This window comes from Molossus molossus, unplaced genomic scaffold (assembly GCF_014108415.1).
Source record: "Molossus molossus isolate mMolMol1 unplaced genomic scaffold, mMolMol1.p scaffold_m16_p_20, whole genome shotgun sequence".
In the NCBI taxonomy this organism is placed as follows: domain Eukaryota; kingdom Metazoa; phylum Chordata; class Mammalia; order Chiroptera; family Molossidae; genus Molossus; species Molossus molossus.
Genome location: NW_023425356.1, coordinates 8,042,061 through 8,059,729, shown reverse-complemented (window position 1 = coordinate 8,059,729; position 17,669 = coordinate 8,042,061). Strand labels below are relative to the sequence as shown.

Sequence of the window (17,669 nt, the reverse complement as noted above, 5' to 3'; positions counted from 1 at the left end):
AGCACATCACACAGAGCACCAACGAATGAACCAGGAGATTTCTGTTTCACTTAGACGTGTGAATTATGGAACAAGCCCCAAAGTGGCATATTGCTGTAAGTGCATGAGAACCAATATATAGAGCTAGAATGTGCTTAATAACATGAAGAGCTGGCCCAGAACTCATTCTGTGCTGTAAGGAGTGACAGATTGCACAGCCTGTCAATTTCCCCAGATTAGCAATGACTTCTTAAATCTGACCTTTGATGAGAGATGATTAAAGGCCTCAGACAAAGCCCATAAATACCCCTGCTCTTTTCACAGACATATTGTCATTTTGCTAACGTGTTTGAATACACGCCTCTCCTGGAAGTCTCTGGTTTATAAGACGAAACTTTGCAAAGTGCATGCCTGCCCACCTCCCAGAGACATGGGTCCTCTCTTCGAAACGGTTAGTCTTTCAGGGCACTTTAGTCACAGTGACACCTAATCGCCAAGCTCTTTTTCTCACTCTCCACAAAATCAGGTTTAGACTATAATTCAAACCAGTCCCCAAGGGTACTTCTGAAAAATGGCAAGCCCTTAGCTTTTAGGTGAAAACACTCTTTATTGCTCAGAATCGTTTCCTCTTGCAAAACCTATTCTCCAGCACCGGTCTAGGATGATCTTATGCTAATTCAACTCACCGGGGACTGTGAACAGATGCTACTTTGATTAATAGTTTCACTATCCTGAAAATGCCTGGCCAGGTTCAGGATAATAAAGTCAGGTAAGAATACTATTAAAATCTGCCATACGACTGTATCAGTTACATGAAAAATGGAATCACAGTTCCTATATCGAATGAAGACCCCCCCCCATGACCAAAAAAAAAAAATGACCTATATCAAACGAACATGCTTTCTAAATTCCTTAGCACATTGATTTACATCATTTTAATCACCAAACTCTTACACAATACCTTATAGGGATATTTTCAGCAATGTCCCTATGAAAATTCAGTGCGTCACTCCAATGCTACCTCTTCACATAGCATGTACTTTTCCACCCAGGAAAAAGGCTCAGTTACACAGTGAAAACAATGAATTTCATAACTTTGCTCATCCAGAGGAGAGCACAGCAGGTCCTCAAATAACAGAGTTTCATTCAATGTTGTCTAGTTACAGTGTTGATGAGATACCAGAAGCACTGGACTCCTGTTTGTATCAATTAGCTTGATGTACAATTGGTTTTGTTATACGTTGTTTCCTTAAAGTCACAGAACCTGTCAATGAAGTTAGGTGAGGACTTACCATACCTGCATTTGTAGGCTCTGCACCATTACCTTTCAGCAGATATGTTTCCAACATTCCAAAGTTCATCTTTAAAAAACCCATGGAAAACCGCAGCCCTTGAAAATACGGGGCTGTAGGAACTGACATACGGACGCTTCCCAGGGTGCACAGCTCCTCTCCCCTCTGCGTCTCTCACTGGTCTCCTACCCAGAGATTTCCAAATCACAGCAGTTTCCTGACCAGGAAACATCTACTCTAGCCTCGAACTGTGAAACCTGGGGCCAGCCTTCCATCTCTACAGGAAGAAACCTCTGTCGCTGAAGTTGGTTTGCCCATAGGTTTTCCTAGCATATCATATACGGCCTAATCAGACCCCCTCGCCAATCTGAAATGTAACTTTCAGCTGGATGTCTCCTTCGATAACTACATACGGTGCCCTGGTCTCCGTGAACCCTGTGGAAGGCGGAGGCAGGTCCAGAGCCTCCATCGCACCGCGCTGTGCATCCTGACGGCACACGTCTGCCTGGGGCCCGGATCCGCCCCCAGCCAGCCCCTGCAGGAGCCGTCTCTGACTCCCCTCGTTTGTATCCACCACAGGCCCCACTTCTATGAAATATTCTATTCAAAAGGGTTGCCTCACCATTGCACAGAACGTCTCAGGGGGGTCTCCACAGGTGATGTCGGGAGGGTCCAGTTTCACCTTCAGGTACTTGGTCATGTCCGTGGATTCCGGCTGACAGGCCATGTAATCCCACACTTTGCCTTCTTCCGTGTAAATCTGAGTCTTACACACGTCATAATGTCCCCACACCAGCGGGTAGGGCTGCATCACTGACGACACCGTGACCCAAAGGGCGTGAATGGACAGGAATCTTGACAAATACATCTCTAAGTTCTTGGCAATCCGCGCGGTCACTGACGCAGGGCTTGCTTAGCGGTGGTCTGTGCCTATTTTACATACATAGATGTCTACATGTAGGTAGGGCTGTATGTTTTAAAAAAAGAGGATGAGACCTCAAAGTCACTTCGAAACTGAACGTGAAGGGCTGAGATACCGTGCGTGTTCAGGGACAGTGAGAACTTTGGTGGGAGGCTAAAGGCTAACTGACTGGTGCGGTGGGCATGGGCAGCAGCGGGCTGTTCCCTGTCCTAGGGCATAGCCACTGGACTGGGGTCTGGTTTGGTTTTGTAGAAGATGTCCAATTGCAGATGATGATTCAGCAAAGGAGGGCTCTCTGGCTGTGCATCCAATAACCCTGGGAGATCCTGGGCGTTCCAAGTTCACAGGGGCTGCTCAGACGCACTCAGATGTCAGGATCTGAAGCAAAACGGTGAATGTCTCTAGCCTGGTGTCTGTTTCCCATCAGTCATTCTCTTCTGCTGGCACCAACACCCCTTTAGAAACAATAAGAATAAGAGTTACTGACCCAGAATCAACACATGACCAGAGGTAGGAGAGGTTGGCACTGGGGAGGCTGGATGCTATGTAAAGCAAATTGGTGGGCTATGGGTCACTCTGACTCAGCTAGTGGGCCACGGGTCACGCTGACTCAGCTGTTTTGCTAGAATGAGCAGACCACAGAAATCATTGCCATTGGAGAGAATTTCCATATGAAGGATTGAATTCTTGTATGTAACCAAGAAACGTGTGTGTGTGTTCTAGGTGAGTTACAGGTTTTCGCTTTGAAAACTCTGTTTCCATCTTGACCAAACTGGGAGCAAGGAGCCGACTGGAGCATGTATCAGATGTGGGAGGCTGGAAAGTCTTCCAGGAGAACAATGAAGGAGGCAAGTGCTTTCACAACATGACCAAGAAGTGGCAGCTGCTTGTCTGCCTTTTGTCTCCTGGCAGAGACCCTGAAAATTTCCAAATTCCTTGCACATTTCTTAGCTTTTTGTGAGCGGAGTGAAAACTGTCATTGTTAGCACCAGCCGGCCCCTTTGGAGTTGGCCATTATATCAGAAACACTGGGCATCTTTTGTTTGGTTGCATTTAGTCATAAAGATAATTTGGTGCTCTGAAAATAAACATTCAAAATAAAACTGAAGGAACACATTTTCCTTTCATAAGAATTCTCTATTCTCTTATATCTCTTTACGGACATGACATACACATCTGTAGTTACTTTCTGAAAGAGAAGAGAATTTGTCCCGAAGGTGAATATTATATGCCGCTTTAAAACTAAAAGCTCTGTAGTAAAACGCACAGTTTAAAATGCACATTTAAAAACAGCCGAGGGTGAGTTAACAGGCCATGAAGCAAAATAATATGGCACTAATTCTAAGAGAAAATAAAAGTGACTGTTTAAAAATACCCTTGGTTAACTGATAATTCAGCCTCCATAACTATGGGTGTAAGTCATCGGTGAGTTTAACTGGCAACTTTTCTCTTTGGAGATCACAGCCCCTATCTAAATGATAAAATTTTGATTCCATGTTTCAAAAAGTGTACTTGCTTAATTAGTTGGTCCATGTTGTCATAGTCCCATTAATTATCTTTAAACCACTGAAAAAGGACAAGAAGGCCAGAGTTCCAGAAAATAGCATTAGAGACCCTTCAATTCATAGGAAGCAGTTTAAATATGGACGTTCACGATCAAACACTCTCATAAAGGAATCCACTATATTTAACTAATGCAACATCTTAAAATGAACTCAGCCACAGAAACTATGAAATGCCAGCAGATGGCTGAATTGTGTTTCCATAGCAAAGTAATTTATAATAATTGCTTTATGGATGCAAGTACAATTTTCATTATACCCCATTCATAAAATGTTATCATACAGCTGCAAATGGTGATATTTTCTATTAGGAAAAGTGGAATAGCTGAGTTCCTATGAAGCAATAATTAGCAGTTTGTCTAAACATGGATCAACTACCGATTTGAATCTGCCTCCCCCTTGCAACGTAAAGACGGCACTGTGTTGAGCATGATTTGAAACCTTAAGCTAAAAAGAAAAACATCACAGAGGAGCACGTGGTGTGGCTACTACGGCCTTCTGTTTTTGTGTGTCATTTTTCAGATTCATGAGTATATGTAAGTTGATATTTTCAGAAACATCTACCAATTTGACAAGTAATAATCCAAAAAGGTGTTAAAGCAGTACAAAAAAAGTACATTTTCTAGCTGCAAAGGCATTTGCTATTTTATTAGAACCAGAACCAGCATTTCCATGCGGTGCATAGGGGGTATTACAACGGAAGCCCTAGAAAATCCACTAGGACCAGAAATTACTAACTTCAGTTTTTCTCTTCAAATACACAGCAACGTATCTGCCAAAGACAATGTAGTCTTGAGTCCTGAAATGAATGGCAATGGCTCTGAACTGACTAAGCATTAGGAGTTAATTCTTAACATTATTTTTAAGATAGGACCCCAAGTATACATTGGAATTCTCCCTGAGATTAATCCTCACTTTTTTCTAAACCAATGGCTGTGACCCTCCCACTAATCCATTTATTCCTGATTACTGTCTTTATCCGCATGTGGCCTTCCTGCCACCACGAAATAAAGGGTGACCGTACATATGTACGTGAAAATTTTGGACACGAAGGAAGTGTATGTGAACCTATGACTAGTTCCTGACCCAACAGCCATCCCACTGTAACTAACGGATTCTCATTAAACTATACCAGAATGATAACGATGGCCATTACCCAGAATTATGGACTGGACCGTCGATCGAACCTGGAGAAGTGACAAGGGAAAATGCAGAGCAGGGCTAGGCATTGGAATATTACGCATTTGCAGCCTGCGCAACAGACGTTCCTGACAAGCAGCAGCCAATTATAGCTTATATTTCTGGCACATAACCAGTCGTGATTAATAGTTTTCCATTACATTACAGACGTACTATTAATGTATTAAAAATGTCAAGCCTTGGCAAGCACTAATATGGCATGGCTGGGTCGGGCTGCAGGATTTACATTTAATGAGCTCCCATTGACACAGAAAATGATATCGACCACGGCAGGTTAGAGGTCAGGAGAGGAGGCTTGCAAAGCTGCTCTTAAACATGATGATTTGATTCCATCCTCATATTTTAGATGTGTGGTGTGCGTCACCCAGGACATACCCTTCATAGTGGGGTTCCCTTCCTTTTCGGTGCTACAGACACGTCCAAGAAAATCCTCTGAATATATTTTAACCAATGGATATAAAATTAGTAGAAAATTGAAGCTATGAACTTTTATGGCACACAGTGGCAAAGAGCCTCTGTCAAAACCAGGAATTTTCTACTCAAGTATAATTATGGAGTTTTCAATGAAATCAAAACAATGTAAAAACATTTTTTTTTTTATGTCAATTTTTACCTACTGGCACAGTCCCCATCTGGCTATGCCTTCAGCCAGGATGGAATCGCTGGTAGCTCCTTAAAAGCTAGGTCATCACAGCAAATAGCTAGGCACACCGTTTACAAGAAGGACAGTCAATGACATATTTGGGGACCCAATGTACTGAACTAATCCCTGCTGGCCCATGACGGGCCTAACTGCCAAGTGACGTGGGCCGGGAGTCTGTCTGAGGTGTGCCATCACCTCCTGTCGCCCTCCAGAGCGCTCCAGGCAGCCCACCTCCGGCTCTCCAGTTTGCACACCGTGGGAACTCGCCACAAGGCAAACGTTGCCAGCACCGCTACCTGTGCACGAGAGCACCGAGAAGTCTCCCGATGAAAACACCCATTACCACGCTGTGAGTACTTCCGAGGCCTCGGACTGGTGCACACATTTGCAGCACCAACATAAAAATGTAAAATTATGTCATGTCCTCAAGTTGATGGATGCTATTGATCTGGACTAAAACGGGCTATCAAATGGCTTTGCATATGTGGGACGTTATCTTTCTCCAGGGTTCTGTAGCCAATTCCCTTCCTCCCAGGATGAACTCTGCACAAGGTAGTTCACGGGCCCTTTCTTTCAGCGGAAAATAAGTCTTCCCAAAATATTACATGGGAGTAATAACGATACAAATTACGGACAATTATATTCCAAAACCAATTGCCGATTTCATCAACTGAGAGAAAAATACTGAGTGAAACCACAAGCTCTAGCTGGCTTTCCACACTCGTTCTATTATATACTCTTGCTCAGAGGTGGGGTGTGGCTTGTAGGGTATTTATTTCATAAATACTCAGCTCTTTGGGGCACCTGAAATAGATAGTTATTGACTCATAGACATTAAGGATTTTATACATATGCTTGTTTCTGAATGGGAAGGGACAAAAATACTATTTCCATATTCCACTGAATGAAAAATATAAAGAGATAATGATATATACAAATTCCAAAACCTATCAAAATTAGCAGCTTCCAACACAGTCCAGATGAGCTTAACTAGATTAAGTAGTTAATATATATTGAATGTTCTTTGCATTCATTTATTGGCTGTGAAGAGAGTATTTTCTTGCCATCTTCATGGGAAACATTTGCTTCTCTCCTTTTGTTAACTGTCTCTCAAAATATAAAAAAATTAACATGTTCTGCAATGTGATTGGCTTTTTTTTTTTTTTTTACTCATATTTGATTGGGCTTACAAGCAACTGCCTATCATGAGATTCTTAATAAAACCAAACAGCACACCTTAGTATTGGAAAGAGTCTTTGCTTTCACCGGCAGAAGACTGATTAGAGAAATTAGACAGCATATATTTGGCAGGATGTTAGAAGATGGGATAACTCGTGAAATCATTTCAGAATCAGTTAAGCCTAGAAGAAATCTGTTGTTTCATTACCATGGAACAAGTCTTTCCTTCTCCTGTAGGGGATCCAGAGAACCAAGGCCTAAAGAACACATTTGAGGAATTCTACACCCACCTGAAGTTCTGGAACAAAACTCCGGGTTCTGAAGATAAAATTATTTTTTAAAGTATGCTAAATCTCTTACTGATCTAAAATACACTTCACACACACACATTTTTCTATGAACATATAAAAGACTTTTTGACTTGAATGAAATTTTATTTCTTTTCGAGAAACTTGGGGCTTCTGTAACTAAAACTGTCTCCTAAAATCTTACACTTAGAAAACATATCAACTAAATGTGTAACCGTTTAATTTTTAAAGCATAATACCTAATTTTGTTTCCCAGAACAATAACAGAAGCAGAGACAGGTTTTTGCTCCAATTATAAATACACCGAAGGACACTGTAAGACACATTGTTGGCCTCCTCCTACAAAAGTGAGCCTGCACCACTGTTACTCACATGCCCAGGGAAAGCTGACAAAACACACATCGCAATAGTGCAAATAAAGTCTTTTCTTACAACATTTTAAGATTTTCCCACTTAAATTCCACCCTAGGAAGTATCACCAAATCAACAGACAAATAGATGGCATTCTGAATGCCATCCTGTTCGTCTTTAATTTCATGACATCCAGAAAAGGAAAGGAAATACACCCCTTATGTCTGGAAGCTGGGAGAACATGATATATAGGAACATGAAAGGCATTTTTTTTCTTTGGATTGTGATCTACATGTAAAGATTCAAAGTTGCTTATCTTCCAAGAGAATCTTGGACAGTCACGGAGCTGCTGTTTTTTGTTTGTTTGTTTGTTTTTTATCTTTTTGCCAGAGAAAGGGGCTGGGGCACCTTAGGCATTCAAAGGGACACAGTTCAAAATATTCAATGAAACCAAGGGGGCTGCTCATTCCCCAGGGGTTAGACATACTCTTCAGGAGCTACACAAATCCCCAAACTTGCCCCTGCTCCGAAAAAAAGAATGTCTGGAAAACTTTTTCTAAGAAGCTTTTATCCATTAAGTATATTTAAATAAAAGGTTTTGTTGTCAGGTCTTTGTTTGTTTTTTCCTTTCTGTAAGATAAGAAAACGGTATTTTCAGTCATAAAATAGGGCCCTATTTCTAGAGCAAAGCTGCTACCAGATATACTATATGTTTAGAGAAATGCTTAATCTTAGACTTTTCCATTTGGAAGATTGACAAACTGAAAAGGAGAGGCTCCATTTCCTTTCCCGGGGGCACGAGAATGGGGAAGGGGATGGAGAGAAAAGCCTCCACTCTCTGGAAATCTGCACTATAGGGAAACACCCTCCAACTCTGCCACATAAAGCTGCTTTAAAGTCCCCGCTAGGAATTTTCCTCCCTTGCCCCTTAAAATGACAACCTCCTAAGTGGATTTCTGGAAGAAAATAAAAAGTGTCCCCAGGTGATGTTACTAAAATAAACAGCAGAGGGCGCAGTTTCTTTTTTTTGGTCCAAGTTTTCCCGTGTATGACTCACTTAATTGGTTATTTTGGCCCAATAATATTCAGTATTATTTGTATTATATATAGATATCCACAGATGCATACCGGAGAGCAATTCTTTGTCCCTAGCCGGATCCATCAACCGATTAATGCAATGACAGTAAAGAAGCTGGGAAAATGTTCCAAACAGCATCCCTACACCAAGTCCTTCCCTTTTTGAATTTTCCCTTCTGCCAAGCTGCACAACGCGGGATAGTAAGGCTTTAACCTCGCACCAATAAAGGGAATTAAATGAAGGGAACTTCCAAAGCAATCAGTAGAAACACCGGCTGCAAAGGGCCGGCAAGAGGGCAAGTTTCCTCCCCGCCCCCACCCCGCCCCCAGCCCCAAAGCAAATACAACTGGTGAAAGGAAGGGAGAAAAAAAAAAGAAGGACCCTTCAGTGCGTGGTGTGGTGTGTGGTCAGGTCTATGGAGATGGAGCGCGCTGTGTGCCGGCCAGTCTGTCCGTCCTCGGAGGCACAACCCGCGTCCGGGCGCTGGATACAACCCGCGTCCCCTGCTGGGGCGCACACCCGGACCCGAGTGTGGGGGTGGGAGTGCGCGGGTGTGTTCGCGCAGGGGTTCCGCACGCTGCCTCCTCCCGCGCTTTGCAAACTTCCTCGCCCACCCGGAGCCTCGCCTCCAGCCGGCGGCGGGCACAGCGGGGTGGGAGGGAGTGGCAGCCGAGGGGGAGAGGGGCCGAAGGAGGGGACGCCGCGGCACTCACCGTGTGGCCCGATGACCCTGGAGCCCGCGGGAGCCGAGCCGACGGCACCCGGCGGCAGCCCTGCCCAGCCTGGTGCACCTCGGGCGGCGGCCTCGGCGGCAGAGCCCGCGGGTGGCGCTCGCCAGGCGGTGGCGGCTCCCGCCGAGCCTCCCGGGGAGCTCGGGCGCAGCGGGAGGGGCGGGGTGTGGACCCGCGGCGGCCGCCGCCGCCCCGGGCTCCCGATTGCGCCTGGCCCGCCGCGGGAGAGGACTCCGCGCGCCCCAGCCCCGCGCCGGCCCGCCACTCCCCGCCGCTTAATTACCTTCTCCTCCGCGCCCCTGGGGGGAGCCTCCTGCGCGTCGCCCCCTCTCGGAGTCCTGGCCGAGACGGGGGAATTCCTTCCCGTTGACGTCCTCTTCCGAAATGCAAAAGATCAGTGACTTTGACAGGTAGATGAGGAAGAGGGAGCGGGGTGGGCGGAGAGGAAGCGAGGACCGGAAAGGTGCCTCTCCCTCCAAAAATCGGGTGATATTAATAACGGAATCGCAGCCTCCGGGAGGTCGCGCAGCCCCGTCCCCCGCCTGCCGGCTCTCCTCCGCACCTCCCCGCACTGCCTCTGCCACTTCTCGCCTTAAACTTTTACGGAGGGATATTTTTTTCCTATTTCTGATTTTTTTTTCTCTATCCCTCCCCCCCCTTTTTAAAAAATTTGTTAAGCTGCTGGACGATTCCTGATTCCCGGGGATCAGAGCCAGCAGCCCGGCGGTTCTACCCTGCTTGGCAAAGCTTTCATTTTATTCCAGATGAAGACGTTGAGCTTAGTCCGAAGGGACATAAATCAGGACAATTAGCATTGGCGCCAAGATCCTTTAGTACCAATTCCGCCCGGGCTTCCTTCGCGCATTCCTCCACTCAAGTCAGAAATGTCACTGCACATCGCGTTGATGGCTGCGAGACGCGACGCACCCAAAGTCCATTTGATGAAATATACATGGCCCGCGACGCTTCTGGATCGCGGTGCCTGGCTCCCCGCCCGCCCGCACGCCCGCCCGCCGCCCCCGGCCGGACCCTGCTCCGAGCGGCCGGCGAGCTCCGGGCAAACTTCGGGGCGCGTGCAAGCGCAGGAGTGGGCGCGGGGCGGGGGACGCCAGAGAGGCAGGAGCAAGCCCCGGGAAGCCGCAGCCGGCGGAGGGGTGGTGTGTACGTTTCACTTAAAAGCGGATCTTCTTCTGCAACTGGCAGCAAGTGGAAGGATTGCAAACCTTACACTACCCGAGACCTGAGCGCTCCGAGCGGTCCTAACTCCGTCCCGCTCACTGCTGCGGCGGCGGCTGCGGCGGCGGCTGGAGTCCCCGCGGCCGCCGCTCCACGACCTCAGGCTGCGGAGGCTGGGAGACCACTGGCACCTCCCCCGCCCCGCGCTCGCCCACGAAAACAGGGTTTCCAGGAACTTTTCGCGCACCTGCCACTTACGCCCCCGCCGGTCCCATCCCTCACTCCTGGTTTTCCCCCAAACCGTGCCGGCGCGCACCCCTCGCCCCTAGCTGGGATGGCAACTGTTTTTCAGTCCGTCTTCCCCTGCCCAGCCGGTGGCCCCTATAGCGCAAGCCTAGAACCTCCTCATTTAGAAATTCATAGGCTCCTTTGGAAAAGTTGAAGTTTAAGAAAGAGTGGTGCATTTCAGGCCTCTCGCCTTTCCCGAGAGACTGAAACCCCCAAGACTTCAGTCCCACCAGCGGAGGATCAGACCTACCTGGGATCACGGCTTGGCGACACCCGAACACCAGCAACAACAAAATCAAGACACGAAGATACTTTAATTAGAAAAAAAGACGATTGCAATAGGGGGACGCTTTGGTCTCAGACCTCTGTAGGCATCTCAAAACCCGACAGAAACTGGCTTTCACACTGTTTATACGACAAGGACAGTGAGCAGTGAGGGAAAGTTGGGCTGATGGGGGGGAGAAACCAAGGCATGCAATGCGTAGTCTGACAAGAAATGTTTCCCGGTGGTCACGGATTTAGGGAATAAACTGAGGAGGAAGCTGTCCTGCCTTTCAGTGCATGCTTAGATCTGGGGACATGCACCCAGTTTAGGACCCAGTGGGGATGGTCAAGGCACAGCAGACGGAAAGAAAGGGCAATTGTGAACACAAGGTCACTAATATGTGCCCGATGAAGGCACAGAGCTAACAGCAGAGGCAGCGTTTTTTCCGCGATGACGGGGCTGGTGGGAACAGACGGTGCCTGGGGGAGAAGGTCTTCGAACTGAGCCTCTAACCAGACCTCCTTGGCCCCGAGCAACCAGGAAGGAGGCAGGGATTCCAGGCACCTGGACCTGAGAAGCCCACCACCTGCAAGGCCAAGTGCCGTCCTTCCTCCCTCCAGGGCAGGAGGCTGGGATTCCTCCGCTTCCCTCCTCCACCTCTGTGCTGAAACATCCACATTACATAATGATTCCTTGCAGGGGTGAAACTCCTAGAAGGTATCCTTTGACAGTGCCCATTCCTGGCTCTTTGCCCAGGCCCAACCCATCCTCCTCCAGCGTTGAAGTACATTGATTAGCTGGAGATGCCCCTGACCACCTAACCCTCCCTTCCAGCCCCACCCTACCCCACCTCAGCCTGTCCCTTCTGAAGAGCCAGTAGGACTTGAGAAGCAGCACCCAGGTGGCCCTGTCACTTACTGTGGCCTGGCCTGAGGCACAGAGCTGTCAGACAGCTGAAAGCCCTCAGCCTGACCTCTCTCCCCTCAAGCCAGGACAACCCCTCTGAATTTTCATTCTCAGCTTTATCTGATCTTTTAGGTCCTTCTCCAGTAAAAAATAAAGAAAAGAAATCTGTGCAGATATCAGGAAATTCCCTTTTGGGATAGACCAAGATCTTGGTGATACTGGTTCCCAATCTGGAGAAATGCTCTCTCTCATCTGCCAAAATCTTGGCACGGAACCCCTTCCCCTTCTTCCTGTACTAAATGGACCCTCATTCTAGGGTTCTTTGGATTAGGAGGCAGACATTGGTCCCAACTGAGTCTAATATATGAATGGGGTCCCTCTTCAGTTAGGTAGTTTTATCGTATGTGCTCTGATCTTTTCACAGACTCAGTAAATCACCAACTAAACATGTGGATCTCAACTCTGGGCAGGAAATCAGAATCCCCAGAAGAAAACTTTCAACATTAAATTCCTTTCCCCTTGGGATCCTGATCCCTCCACCAGTGGGGATGGGGTGGAAAAGACTTTCTCTCCAAAAAGCACTTGGAGTGGATCTAATATTCTCCCTGAAACTGAGAACCTGTAAACTAACATTTATATCTTAAACCAGCTTTCTGGAATATACCTTTGCACATTTGTTTATATAATACACACCAATCAGGAATTTTCTTTGGAAAGAACACCTTGTCCGTTTTTGGTTAACCTTTCCACTCTACTTTTCTCTCTCCCCTTGTAGAGAATTGCTTGATCTTTCGTCCTCTGGCTTCAGCGCTGGCTGGTCTCCACGCCGTCCTTTCTTCTTCAACTTAGATGTTCATTTATTTGTAATCCTATTAGGTCTCTAACTGTTCATTTTTCTGGGTTGTTAGCTGCTCAAAAACCTTCTTTGTGGAGTTTTTGGCAGGTTGTTTAAGTACTTGTAACATCAATCTGCCAAACTGGTAGTGGTAGCGTATTTGCAATATATCTGGTGCCAAAAGATAACATGCCTTCTTATAAATACTCTAAGATACTTGACATAAAGTAGGTATAAGGTCAATCTTCATTGCAGGTGAGAATAATTTTTGTCCATTCCCAGGATTTGGTTATGGCCTCCTTGGTAACAGGTACGAACTCCCACTATATTAAACTAAGAATCATGTCTGGAATACCCACATCAGGGACAAGTTCTCTTTGGCTACTTGTACACAATGTGATAGATGCTTCTTGTAGCTGCTGCCTGTGTCCTGGTAGAAACATCCTTCCGGGCAGTTGTAAAACCTTCCGCTCAATCTCGCCTCCAGTGTGTGCTCGGGGACATGTTTTACTACAGCACCATTAGCAGTGCAGTTTTGACAGGTTTTGAAGTCCTTCTCTAACAGGATTTTTTAATGCTTATTTTCACATTTAAACCTCTTACAAGCTCTAAGCGTCTGGTCTGGGCTCAATTACAAGACTACCAAGTACTCTTAACTTGAAATTGTCAATTTACAAGCCCAAACTACCCAAATATCAAGCATGCCCAACATAGGTATATCTACAATTTCATTGAATTCTTCTGAGGATTAATAGCAGACCAAAGGACATGTTGTTTAATATAAGAAAATACACACATTAACTGTTACTGATTCTAGAACATGAGGAATAGCGGAAGGTCTAAGCCACTGATAGCTGACGATTGATGAAGGGTATATGATTGATGGAGGGTATGTGCTTTCCAGTACACGGCACGTGTGAAATAGCCTGAAAATAATAAAATTGGCTGCTTGGTTAAAATAATATATTTAAAAACCCCAAATGTGGGTTTTGGTATTTCTTTAGGAGAGTATGCTAACTTCAAAGATAAGTTTTTTTTTAGTCAAATATTTCATGTCTCTTTACTATTCCAACTTTATGACCCTAGAAGTGTTTGCAGGAGAATTTTTTTTATATTTATATTTTATTTATCCTGTCTCACCCAGAAGAAATCACTTTTTAATTTTTATGCTCCCATAGCATGTGACACTTTTATTTTATTTTTAGACGTTTTTATCCAACCAGTGAAATCTGTCAAAATTATGACACCCTGAGCTTTTTTTTAAACCAATTTTAGTTTTTTTGAGACTCAAAACACAGTCAATTCAGTGAGCTTCTATTAATTTACATTGTGTTGCTCATAGTTTGTCTAAGACAATTAACTTATTCCTTGAAAAGAGAGAGATCTCATAATTTATCTAGTACACAGGCTGGAAAAGTTCAGTCTTCAAAAATCAACAGCTGTGTAGATTTCCTCACATGTAATTTTCATATTTTCAATTCCTCTCCAACAACAAAATCTGCAGTCTTTTCAGACTGAGAAGGGAAAAAAATATGAAGGAAGATTGAATTATACCCCTTGCCTGATTTTAAAATTTTCCCATCAATTCCATCCCAGCGGTTCTTCAGTTCCATTCAGCAAATACTGACAGACCCACACTATCTGCCAGGAACCGTACCAGGCTCTGGGGGCGAGGCACCGCTCCTGAGCCAAGTGCCCACAGCATGTGGGACACGAGAGTTGAACGGTCATGTGCATTTTTGTTGTTGTTAATCCTCACCTGAGAATATTTTTCCATTGATTTTCTGGACACGGTGGAAGGGTGGAAGGGAAGAAGAGAGGAAGAGAGGGAAAGAGGGGGGGAGAGAGAGAGAGAGAGAAAGAAACCTCAATGTGAGAGAGACACATCCATTGGTTGCCTTCTACATGGTCGGGGATTGAAGCTGCAACACAGGTACATGCCCTTGATTGGGAATCAAACCCATGACCCTTTGGTCCAGGGGCTAGCACTCTAACCACTGAGCAAACCCAGCCAGGGCATCATGTGCATTTTTAATGCTATACTAGAGATTGCTTAAGGGAAATGCAGTTACAGCGGTCCAGTCTAGAGCTTTCTTTTGCATCCAAGATGGGGCAAAGAGGCACACAACTCAGATGAGGGTACAAGGCTGCAAAGATCTCTACCAGCCATTGGCCCACAGTACAGCAGAGCGCAGCCTCTGCGGCTCAGCAGCCTCTGCAACAGTCCCCTGGACTGTCTAGGAAGCGGGGGCTGAAATTTGGTGAGCCATGCAACGAGAATATCCCTGATGGAAGATATTCCAAGAATAGAAACACAGGGACAGGCATCTGAGATCACATGGAGCCGCTGATGTGGTGTGCACTCTGCCCAGGTGTTTCTCTGTTTTTCTTGACTTCCTGCTTCTGGGTTTAAATTGAGGTCTGCTGTTCCGAATTGATTATCGTGACTGCTGTTTTTGCCTGCGGCTCCCATCCCTGAGCTTCCGTGTTGGATGAGGTCGTGTCTATATGCTAGTGTCGACTTCTCGGGAGTGTATGGATTTGTGCCAGGGACCTGTAGCTCCAATGGGCTGCCATCTCCTTTGGCAAGAAGAATCCCTGTCCTACAGAAAATGACAGACTCTCTTAAAACCTTGATTTGTAACGGAGGAGAATAAAATCAGAGGCATTAATTCTCTTCCTAATTCAATAAGCAGGGAAGAAACTTGTGTCAGTTGCCCAAACTTTGACATCCCCTAAGAACACACAGTTGGGAGATTTCTACGATAGTACAGGAATTATTTCTTGTTCTCCTCTTCCTTCCCCTTTCCTCTTTCTCAAGCATGTGTCACCCCCTGTGTGCCGGGACTGCGTTAGAAAGAACAGGATGAATAAGGCCATCCTGCCCAGGGCTTCCCATCGAATGGAGAAGACACAACTGTAAACAGTGTATTGCTGCTGCAGTGATGGAGCCGGAAGCCCGCGGGTACCATTCTCCCTGGGGATCCTGGGAGAAGCTGAGATTAAGCAAAAACAAACAAACAAAAAACACTAACACACGAACAAAACCATATAGACACAGATAACAGTATGGTGATCACCAGGGGAAAGGGGTGTGGGGCAGACAGAAGAGAGTAAAGGAGTACCAGAGGAGACTGGTCTTAGGGGTAAGTATGACACTATATATACAATATGATGTGTGTGTTATAGAATTGTACACTCGAAAACTATGTCCTTTTACTAACCAATCTCTCTTCAGTAAGTTCAAGAAAAAAGAATTAAAAACCAACCCCTCAAAAAAAGCTAAGTCGGTGGAGTGATACATAACCTACACCTCAAAAGAAGAGTAAATATTCACCCAGCAGACAAAAGAGCACAAGTCCTCCAAGCAGGAAGTGTAGGGAACAGCCGGAGGCCTGATCAGCGGGCCTCTGCCCCCCCCCCCCGCTCTTCCCCGTGCACCCCAGCTGCAGCTCTTAGCCCAGAGCTCAGGAGACTTTGACACTGAAAATCTCTAGCAAGTGTTGAGAGCAACAGAAGATAAAATTTAAAAAGTAAAAGGTCTGAGCTGGCAGGAGATCACATCCACAACGCAAGGCCAATGTAGAGCAAAATGGCTTTATTGCATGTGCCTGGGTGCAGGCGGGCTGAGCTGAGAAGGGGTCAGCCTTGAATTAGGGTTGGGGTGTCAGTTATATCCCCTACTTTTAGCTTCTGGCAGTTCCTGCTGATGTACTTTATCTGCCCATTACCCACCTGGCAGCAGGGCTGGTCTGGTATCTTGTCAGGCATCTGCTGGGTCATCCATCGCCTTGTGGACAATCCAGATAAACCTTATCTGGACTCAAAAAAAGGCTGAGCCAAGGTCATGCAACAACACAATTTCCAGTTTCCACCTTTTGCAAACATTTACCTTTACCCTTTAAAACATTACTAACCCTTTCCAAAAGGGGGAGTATCCTATGCTATTTAGGATGAGACATACGAACATGCCAATTTTAAATCATTGTTGACCTACAAAAATGGCAACTTTATGTCTTAACCAAATAGGATCAAATACTGCCCATTCTAAGTCACTTGTTTAAGAGAAGAGAGTGATAAAAGATAGCAAGTAATTTTAAAACGTCCGCATTTGCTTTGGGATACATGAGACGCCTTCTTCGGCCAAGTTACCTTCCCGGTGAGGTCCTGTGCTCAGACCGGGATTCGGGCGCTGGGCTTGCAGGCCAGCGGTGGCATCAGGAAGGTGGCTGCCGCAGAGCAGACTGGTGGCCGGAAACCCAGGGTTCAAGCATTTAACCAGGAATAAGCCACATGTGCACAATGGAGAGTTGACTAATTAGTAATTACAGACACCAATTAAGCCTTAGATGGCAGAACTAGTCCCCAGTCTCTCCACCAGGGCTTACACTTGTGCCGTTCTAAATCAGTGCGCTTCAAACTCTTGTTGGAGAATATTTGTCAAAAAGGAAGGGGGGGGGGGGCATATAACATAAAACAAGATAGGAAAGATGCTAGCATTCAAGAACTCTAGAAATTATGATGAATAATGGAAGGAAACAGCAACAGTGCATGTTTACAGAACATACTCTTTAAGTCCACGTGGAATTCAGATTTTCTTTCTTGTTTGGTGAAGAAGGGATAATCAGTCAAGCTCTTTAGTTGTTTATGACCAATCCAGGATTGGCGATGAGGAAAAAAGGGAATAATCTGGTCGTTTTTTACCTGCCCTCCCCACACATTCCCAACTGCTTTCTGCATTTGTAACCGAAGTCTTCTTGATGTCTATGTAAGATGAGACGACCAAACTACCTCTCTTCTCAGCCACTTGCCTGAAACTCTATCTGCCCCCAGGAGTCTGAAGGCTGAGTCCGAAATAAAGGAACAGCGAGCTAGACTGTCAGTGACCATGTAATATGATGTATATGTTACCAAGATGTTGCAATTGTCCTCATATTAAGAATTAATGGATAGA

General features: G+C 45.7%; 1 protein-coding gene across 2 annotated transcripts in view; it reads right to left on the bottom strand.

Annotated features, from left to right (window-relative positions):
* NTNG1 (netrin G1) overlaps positions 1-10,109 on the bottom strand; it is a 290,705-nt gene extending 280,596 nt beyond the window's left edge. For both annotated transcript variants that reach the window (XM_036272084.1, XM_036272085.1), the window contains exons 1-2: positions 9,529-10,109; positions 1,894-2,648 (exon numbers count right to left, since the gene is read on the bottom strand). In XM_036272084.1, the coding sequence (XP_036127977.1) occupies positions 1,894-2,139 (246 nt within the window). In that variant the 5' untranslated portion in view covers positions 2,140-2,648; positions 9,529-10,109. The remainder of the gene's footprint in view (positions 1-1,893; positions 2,649-9,528) is intronic.
* Positions 10,110-17,669: the final 7,560 nt, after the last annotated feature.